A 10,008-nucleotide genomic window follows, 5' to 3' on the forward strand; every position below is an offset into this window, starting at 1 on the left:
GAGACCTCCGGGACCCGGAACCCTTACAGTGTGACACCCGAATGAAATGCAGAAACCTCCGGGACCCGGAACCCTTACCGTGTGACACCCGAATGAAATGTAGAGACCTCCGGGACCCGGAACCCTTACCGTGTGACACCCGAATGAAATGCAGAAACCTCCGGGACCCGGAACCCTTACCGTGTGACACCCGAATGAAATGTAGAAACCTCCGGAGCCCTTACTGTGTTACACCAGGACTAGGTAACTAGGCAACAGTGGGAGCCGGAGTTGGAGGTAGGTTGACTTCATTCGATTCTCGTCACTAGTTTGGGCAGTTTCCGTTAAATTATAAGCGATGTGTAATCTTGAGGAGTTCATTTCTCATTTTATTCTTTGAAACAAACGTTCCCTCTTCCCCTGTCAGGGGTTCATGATTTGTGTTACCACCCCCCCCCCCCCTCCAGGATAACCGTTTGAAAGTTTATCGTCCTGAAACAACGTCTGTCTGCCCTCTCCACGCAGGTCTGTTTCCAGTCCCTTTTTTTTGTTGTTTCTGATTTCTGCTATTTGCTATGTTTCAAAGGGTAGAGAGCGCCTTTCACGACCGCCGTACGTCCCAAAGTGCTTAAAGGTAAATGAAATACTTATGTCACTAGTTTATGGAGGAGTTTTGATAGCAAATTTGCGCACAGCGAGATCCTACATATATCAGTGTGACGATTGGATAATCAGCTTTTGTGATGTTGGTTGAGATATAAATATTGACCAAGACACTTGGGATAACTCCCTGCTCTTGTTTTCGTCGTACCATTGGCTCTTTAAATGTCTGCCTGAGATTGCAGACGGCGTCACAGTTTAACATCATATCAAAAAGACTCAGAAAAGAACTTCCTCAGAACTGGAGAGTTAACCTAGATATTTTTCTGTCCAGGTTTAGGAGAGCGATTTCAATTCTTATGCTTCTGACTTACGTGAGAGCGCTACCAACTGAGTTATAGTTTTATTAGTATTCCTGTACATTAGATAGTTTGATTTTAAGTGTCTCTACATTTTAATTCAACATACTACAGATTGGGCAAAATAAGCCTATGACCAACAGATTAAATCAAAATTCTGCAGTCCTGCCACATCCAGTGGACAACTAAACATCTGGAGGACAAGGTTCCTCAAACAATATCATCCTCAATGCTGGGGTAGCCCAACATGTCAATTGGAAAAAATACAAGGCTGAAATATTTCCAACCATCTTCAGCCAGGGGTACCAAGTGGATGAACCACCTCAGTCTCCTGTTTTGGTTTCCTACACCGCAGGGGCCAGTTGTCAGCTAATTTGATTCAGCCAAATGTGATATCAAGAAACAACTTAAGGCACTCGATGTAGTGATGACTTATTTTTATTCGATCACGGGTGAGGGTATCGTTGGTTAGGTCAGAATTTATTGCTCATTCCTAAATGCCAGAGGGCAGTTATAGTTAACCACATTTCTGTGGGTCTTGAGTCACATGTAAGCCAGACCAAGTCAGTTTCCATCCCTAAAGTGCTCTAGTGAACCAGATGGGTTTCCAACATTTGACAATGTATTCATAATCTCATTGGACCCTTGATTCCAGATTATTTTTTTTGTTGAATTCAAATTCCACCATCTGCCGTGGTGGGATTTGAACCTGGATCTTTGGATTAACAGTCCAGTGATATTACCACTGGGTCATTGCCTCCCCTGGGCCCTGGTAATATTCTGACAAGAGGACTGAAGAGTTGTGCTCCGGAACTAGCTCGAGCTAAGCTGTTCAAGTACAACCACAACACTGGCAATGAAGAGAACTACCTGGGTATATCCTCTGCATAAAGAAACAGGACAGACCCAGTCTGACCATTTACTGCCCCAAAAGTCTATTTTTGATCATCAAAAAAGTGATATACAATGTCAATGACAATGCTATCAAATGACACTTACTTAGTGATAACCTACTAATTGAGCTTCAGTTTGGATTCTGCTGAAGCCATTCAGCTCCCAACATCATTACTGCCGTTGTCCAAACATTGAGCTGAATTTTAGGAGTGAGGTAAGAATAATTTCCTTAAGAGGCAGAATTTGACCAAACTTGCTACCAAATTGGCTAAATTGAAGTCAATGGAATAAGCAGGCAAGTTCTATGTGATGATGCTGCTCCTTTAACAAGGTTATGTTGTCCTAGGTTTTTTTTCAGAGGGTTGTAAAGACCCTGGTTCTGAAATGTCTAGGGTTGATCTCCTTGAAGAACCTTTTCAGTTTTAAAGCAAACACTTTCACAATGAAAGGGAAGTGGCCAATTCTCCCAGCTCAGCTTTTCTCTGATGTGGGTTTGGCTTGGTTTTAGTTGTAGTCAGTTGTGAAGCTGATCGACCCAAAGGAGCAGGTCCATGCTGATCCGCCCTCTCTCTGACATCTCTCCTGCAAAAAAATTCCAACACAGGTTCCTTTTTTTGCAAAGGGGTGTTTATGAGGATTGTAGCAAGTATATGGAACAGCATCATTAAGTTGGGATAATCTGTTAGGTTTTCAGATAGATTAAGTTATTTTGTATTCTGTTCTCTTTTGTTTGTATTTCACTTGGTAATCTTGCAAATAAATACTGTTTTATTTAAAGCTAAGTGGTTGGACCAACTGCATCACTCCTGGAATATCCCTATTACACGTGCGTAAAACAACTAGCAAAGTTAGGGTTCGGGCTACTTTCTTGAAATGTTTTGAGGGGCTCTGGCCTGATCCATACATCTTCATTGGGTGGAGTCATACCAAGTACAAAGAAATGTAATGTCTTTGGAAGCCAATAATCTCAGGTGCAAAATTCCAGGAGTTCCTCAGGATAGATTTTTATCATTTGTTCCTACATCATTAATCTTTCCCCAATCATAAGGTGTGGGTATCTTCACAGTATATATTGCACAGTATTCAGATTTAGTTATGAGTGCAGAAACATTCCAAGCCGCCTGTGCAGCAACAGCTTGATAACTTCCAGTAGAGGCTATAGCGATCAATTTGTTAACCTTAAAACCATGTTCTCCTTGTTGCTCCAGTTCAGTCTTGACAAGGTGCATTTACCAGGAAACATTGAGGAATTCTTTCCTTTATATTTCTGTGAATTCTGGCATACAAAGATATCACCATTTAGTTAAAGGGCAGGTTGCTAATCAGTGATTTGCAAGCTGTCCTTCTACTAAGTAAACTGCACTGGGGCTGTTTTGAGAGAGTGAAGAGATCCTGCTTTTTATAAATGGGTTTTATATATCATTGAAAGGATGCTGTTTTGTGGCTCCCCTTTCTTGACTTTGTGTTTGGTTATAGAAGGATGTTCAGGAGAAGTGGATTGGGGAGTTCCGCCCGAGCAAGAGCCCAGGCCCAGCTCTCTGGACAGAGAATATCAGGAATCTTCGAAGATTCTGGGGACGATCTGCGGGTAATTAAAAAATTGCCTTAAAAGACATCCTTTTGATAACTCGTGGAGGTGACCTTTGTCCTGATCAGGCTCATGGGTTGCTAGAACCTATTTGACTCTTTGCCATTTTTTTTTATTCTCATGCATTTATTATTCTGTTCACAACCACTTGACAAGTGTGTCTCATGTAATGATCTCCACAGAACCCAATGACCTTTCAAGAGAAATTCAGATTTCCAGTTAGTAGCTGAAAGAGTAACATGTTAAAATTTCTGGTTTGAAAACTTTTACTGTGACAAAAAACTAAACAATACTATTGATGACACTTTTTGTGACTTTATACTACAGAAAAGAGATTTCCCATACAACTTTTATTATAATCAAAAATCTCTCTGTCTCTGCAGTTTTATATTACATTACATCTTAACTGGTCACATCACCTTTCACGAACATTGTTAGTATTGTCATAGCTGATGGCTTGCTTCATTTTTATTTTCCTGGGTAACTGCTGATTTCTAAACTGACTTTCACTCATCTCTAGCTGAATCTGTCAAGCTCATTGAAATTCTCTTGAATGATTTTTCAGTCTGAGAGAATGCTCCTACCTGTGTTCAGTTTGGTGAACAATATAGTCTGCATTTTCTCTGCGTCAGTAGCCTCAATCACCTGCTCTTTGCCTCTCAGTTGGTTGTAAATCTTGCCAAACAATATGCTGTCAATCTATGACATACTCATTGCTTTCTAAGAAAGTCTCGAACCTCAAAGTAGCTTACTTTCTCCATGGAAAGATGATACATATTAATCTTAAATCTTGGTAGCTTTACTAATTATCTTTGAGCACATCTCTCTAACATCAAAGAAGTGGACTATTCAGAGCAAAACTGTTTAAACCTGATGTCAGTAGTACCTTACTTGGAGAGATTCAAGATCCGATCATGGCATATTAAGAAACTATCTATGTCTCTAAACAGAAGTACCTTGCACCACCATCTCAGTAAAACAATCCTTGGTTTCCTAACAATCAAGCTACCCAAACCTACAGTCCCAAATGTAAAACAAGTTACAAGACTCCCTTTATTTAAATTTAAAGATGGCATATCAAAATATAATAATCTTTATAAACCTATAAAATTAACAATCGTATTTCTTTTGAGGTTTTTTTATCATTGTATTATTATCTCAAACTAATAACACCCTTCTATAACGATCTCCTGTTCTACATGTCAGCACTTTATAGGTATCTCTTTTTCTGTCTTTCTTTTCTTACTTTTCTTCTGCCTTATTTCTTCAGGGCTTCAATACCTTCTTCAGCTGAGGTTAATTAAGTTTGTGTGCCTCAGTAATCTGCTTTCTCTAAGTAAACAACCAACAGAGCTGAAATATGACCACTGTTCTTTCTCATTTAAATATATGTTTAAACTCTAATGGTACTTTAACTTTCTGACGCGCACGGATTGAGTATTCCATGAACGTTCTGTCACTCAAACTCTTAAACTCACTGCCTGAATATTTAGAATACTTCCGTTCCCATTATCTTTTTGCTCTTTACCCCCTTATGATTAAACTTCTGACTTAATCTCAAAGCCTCTTTCTATGGCTTCAGATTGAGAATTACAGGTAATGACCATGTCTGTTCCACCACTAAACCTCCACTTTCTCCATGAAATGACAGTACAGTTCATTTTCTAAATTTTTGTTCTTGTATTTGCAGGAATATATCAGCACACTGTATAAGAAAAACAATACTCTGAAGGTTAATCCATTCAACTTGCATGAAATTAGTGACTTAAGTGATTTTTCAACAGCGGATACTGTGGACCAAGAATGGAAGGAGCATCGATATTCAAAAACTGCAGCCACTGCTATACCAATAGAAGGTATCAGGGAGCTGGCATTGACAGGCAGTCGATTCTTGAAAAAGCCAAGCAAACTGGCAGTATCACAAAGTCCTACTGTGAGCAAGAGCACATTGAAGAAAGTTAATGAGGTAAATACAAGAAGACCAGATGCTGCCTCTGTGTTGAGCAAATCTCCCAGTGCCGCGCTTGCCCGACTGGCACAAATAGAAAGCAGAATCATGAACAGAAGACTGAATGCACACGTGATTGATTCTGATGAGTATTTGTGCAGTTCTGATGAAAAGCAGATTTCTCCCAAGTCAAGCAGTGAGTTGAGTGGAAAAGGGAGCAGGTTCTTGAAGAGAACTGCAACAAAGCAGGAGGTTAATGTCAGGGATCTGAAGAAAGAAATTGGATCTTCAAAGAAAGATCAGCAGAATGGACATCCTAAATCTTCAGGCAGAGTGGTCATGGTCGACAGTGATGAGGAGGAATTGAAAAGGATGCTAGGAGGCTCCTTTAAATTTGCTGATGAAAATGAATTTACAAAAAAATCACACAAGACTCCACAACACGGTTCCAAGTTACATAATCAGGTAATGTATCCACACACTAGTACTTCATCAGCTTTCATTTACATTGCTTGTCTAATATAGTTAAACATGCCAAATTGCTTTACAAGAGCATTGTCAGACAGTATTTAATAGTGAACCACATAAACTATTGTGAAGGCAAGTGGCAAAAAGCTTCATCAAACGGCAAGTCTTAAAACAGAAGAGACAGCAGTTTACCAAGGGAGGGAATTCCAGACAGTGGAGCTGATGTGGCTGAAGGAATGGTAAGAAGAAATAAAGTTAGATGTGCAAGAGGTCAGAATTGGAGAAACATAATCATAGAGTCATACAGCATGAAACAGACCCATCGGTCCAACTAGTCCAGTCCGACCATGTTCCCAAACTAAACTAGTCCCATTTCCCTAATTTTTGCCCATATCGCTCCAAACCTTTCTTATTCTAAATGTCTTTTAAATGTTGTAACTGTATCTGCATCCACCACTTACTCTGGCAGGTCATTCCATACCTGAACCACTCTCTGTAAGAAAGCTGCCCCTTGTCCTTCTTAAAACTTCCTCCTCTCACCTTAAAACTTCCTCCTCTCACCTTAAAAATTCCTCCTCTCACCTTAAAAATATGTCCCTTCATTTTGAACTCCACTCCCCCGACCACCCGAGGGAAAAGAACCTGGCTATTCACCTTATCTATGCTCTTATGATTTTATAAACCTCTATAATGTCCCAACTTATCCAGCCTACTCTAAATCAAATGCTCCATTCCTGGCAACATGCTGGTAAATTTTTTTCTGAATTCTAAGGTGACCAGAATTGTGCACTGCACTTCAGAAGAGGCAATCTTGAGGGTTTAAGTGCTGGAGGAGATCATTGGGCGAAGAGGAAAGATCATGTCTAATTTTAATATTGAGAAGTCGAGCCATTGTTTAAACCAGGAGCCGAAACAGATCAGCAAGTGCAGAAGTAATGGATTAAAAGGACTTAATGTATATTAGCATATGGTTAGCAGAATTTTAGATGCAGAAGTTTGTAGAGGTAGTTGATGGAAATGCAGGGAAAAGCAATTTAAAGGGAAAATGTATCAAAAGATTTAACCTTAATATCAAGTAGTTTTAGTTTTGTTTAGTTGTGCAAGAATTCAAATCCTTGTCTTACAATACAAAATAACCAATAGACAATAGGTGCAGGAGGAGGCCATTCTGCCCTTCGAGCCTGCACCACCATTCAATATGATCATGGCTGATCATCCTTAATCAGTATCCTGTTCCTGCCTTATCTCCATAACCCTTGATTCCACTATCCTTGAGAGCTCTATCCAACTCTTAAATGAATCCAGAGACTGGGCCTCCACTGCCCTCTGGGGCAGAGCATTCCACACAGCCACCACTCTCTGGGTGAAGAAGTTTCTCCCCATCTCTGTCCTAAATGGTCTACCCCGTATTTTTAAGCTGTGTCCTCTGTTTCGGCACTCACCCCGCAGCGGAAACATGTTGCCTGCCGCCAGAGTGTCCAATCCTTTGATCATCTTATATGTCTCAACCAGATCCCCTCTCAGTCTTCTAAACTCAAGGGTACACAAGCCCAGTCGCTCCAGTCTTTCAGCGTAAGGTAGTCCCGCCATTCCAGGAATTGACCTCGTAAACCTACGCTGCAGTCCCTCAATAGCCAGAATGTCTTTCCTCAAATTTGGAGACCAGAACTGCACACAGTACTCCAGGTGTGGTCTCACCAGGGCCCTGTACAGCTGCAGAAGGACCTCTTTGCTTCTATACTCAATCCCTCTTGTTATGAAGGCCAGCATGCTATTAGCCTTCTTCACTACCTGCTGTACCTGCATGCTTACCTTCATTGACTACAAAGATCCCTTTGTACTGCCCCTTTACCTAAATTACTACCTAAATGGAATCAATTTAGGTAAAAGGGCAGTACAGAGAGATCTGGGTGTCCTTGTACACCAGTCAATGAAGGATATATTGTAAAAAGCTGCGGTCCCAGTACTGATCCCTGCAGTACCCCACTGGTCACTGCCTGCCATTCCGAAATGGAGCCGTTTATCACTACTCTTTGTTTCCTATCAGCCAACAAACTTTAAATCCAAGTTAGTACTTTGCCCCCAATACCATGCACCCTAATTTTGCTCACTAACCTCCTATGTGGGACTTTATCAAAAGCTTTCTGAAAGTCCAGATTACTACAAAATGTACTCAGGCAGGCTTACTAGTTGATTTATTCAGGGAGTCAATTTGTCAGAATACACTAAAGTGTGAATGTAGAGCAATGGAATTGATATTGGAATGCACAGGAGGAAAGGGAATCAGAGGTTACAGTGGGGTGCTTCCCACTGTTTCCTGTAAAAGGTTAATGTAGAGCAAAGCGAGGCTTTCATTACAATTGGGAACAAGGTCTGCAAGGTATCTTGCAGAATGCTCACAAATAGCTTAGTGCATTAGTGTTCATATTTTGTATTTCTGATAACTAAGTGCAGTAGGATCTATTAAAACCGGGGTGAAGTGTTACATCACAGACCACTCTTGCTGGATTTCCTCAGAGGTACTTTAGTTATATATAATTTGTGCAATTCCTAATTGCACCAGGGTAGAGAAAAGCCATGGATTTTCAGTCAATAAGTGGGTTCAGAAGTGAGTATCAGATCTGGGCATAAAAGCAGAAATGCTGTGAGGAGGAGTGAAATTGGTCCATCAGCTGGTGGATTTAATATGGAGGTGCCAGTGTTGGACTGGGGTGGACAAAGTCAAAATAATCACGCAAAACGTGTTGGACAATAGCCCGGTGACGTGTCATTTATAACCAGGTAGATTTAGCCAGCCTGGAGTAACAACTGCCTGTTTTGATTATTACTGTTGTTATTTCATGCTTCGAAGCTTCTTGTGGCTAGTGCTGTTGGGGAAAAGAAGGAACCACATCATAAATTGGTAGGTTCCTGTGAATACTTCCTGTAATTGCCCCAGTTAGTAACACAACTGGATTTTCTCCAGCAAAAAAAAAATTGATTTATACTGTATGGTTCATTTCTGATAAAGTGGTACAATTTTAAAGCACGTACAGACTATTGAATTTGATGCATCTCCTTACATATCAACTTTTATCTTAACCACAGATGTATTCACTACAATGTTTATAAATTTCATTCTCTGAAATAGAATTTCTGAATATCCTATCTCACTTAATTTAGTTTTCATCATAGGCTTTCCAACCGAATGAATATCTTTCCCTAATCATTCTATCAAAACCTTCAATGTAAAACTCCAGTCTTAACTTTCTCTGTCCTAATTATTATTTTACTTATATCAATGGTTTCCCATTGACTGACTATCCTGACATTGCTGTGATTAATCCTCACTAGTTCTTCCCATGGCTTTAAAATCCTTTCATCTGTACATTTTACATGATTAATATTTTGTACAACCTTATATTTACTTTTTTATTGTTTTACTATATGCCCCCATTCATTAAACTTAAAACACTGTCTTTTTTATCATTGCTATTGAACTGTAGCGGCACGGTGGCACAGTGGTTAGCACTGCTGCCTCACAGCGCCAGAAACCCGGGTTCAATTCCTGCCTCAGGTCTGTGTGGAGTTTGCACATTCTCCCCGTGTCTGCGTGGGTTTCCTCCCACAGTCCAAAGATGTGCAGCTAACGTGAATTGGCCATGCCAAATTGCCCATAGTGTTAGGTAAGGGGTAAATGTAGGGGTATGGGTGGGTTGCGCTTCGGCAGGTCGGTGTGGACTTTTTGGGCCGAAGGGCCTGTTTCCAAACTGTAATGTAATGTAAATGTATTTGTACTTTCAGGAAATCGTCTTTTTTAAACCTTTAGATCTCTGTTGATTTACATGTTTAAATTAACGGGTGGTAGGTATAGGACAGATGTTAGGGGTAATTCTTTACTCAGTGAGTCGTGAGTTCATGAAATGCCCTGCCAGTAGCAGTGGTGGACTGTCCCTCTTTATGGGCATTTAAACGGGCATTGGATAGGCATATGGAGGATAGTGTCCTATCCCCCCTAGGGGGGATAGGGTCCTATCCCCCCTAGTCCAGGAACTCCCCACATACGTTCGAGACACCACCCACGCCCTCCACCTCCTCCAAGACTTCCGTTTCCCCGGCCCCCAACGCCTCATCTTCACCATGGATATCCAATCCCTCTACACCTCCATCCGCCATGACCAGGACCTCCAAGC

The 10,008-nt window shown here is 40.8% G+C and overlaps 1 protein-coding gene across 7 annotated transcripts in view; it reads left to right on the plus strand.

Annotated features, from left to right (window-relative positions):
• Positions 1–10,008, plus strand: part of c31h19orf44 (chromosome 31 C19orf44 homolog) — a 34,236-nt gene continuing 24,228 nt past the window's right edge. Inside the window, exons 1-5 of one of the 7 annotated variants that reach the window (XM_043720784.1) lie at positions 6–276; positions 566–613; positions 3,309–3,420; positions 5,111–5,833; positions 8,688–8,738. In XM_043720784.1, coding sequence (XP_043576719.1) covers positions 3,313–3,420; positions 5,111–5,833; positions 8,688–8,738 — 882 coding nt within the window. In that variant the 5' untranslated portion in view covers positions 6–276; positions 566–613; positions 3,309–3,312. Of the gene's footprint in view, positions 277–565; positions 614–3,308; positions 3,421–5,110; positions 5,834–8,687; positions 8,739–10,008 lie in introns of all 7 variants that reach the window. The other 6 variants (XM_043720788.1, XM_043720786.1, XM_043720790.1 and 3 more) reach the window with 6 other exon arrangements.

This window comes from Chiloscyllium plagiosum, chromosome 31, assembly GCF_004010195.1.
Source record: "Chiloscyllium plagiosum isolate BGI_BamShark_2017 chromosome 31, ASM401019v2, whole genome shotgun sequence".
Lineage (NCBI taxonomy): Eukaryota > Metazoa > Chordata > Chondrichthyes > Orectolobiformes > Hemiscylliidae > Chiloscyllium > Chiloscyllium plagiosum.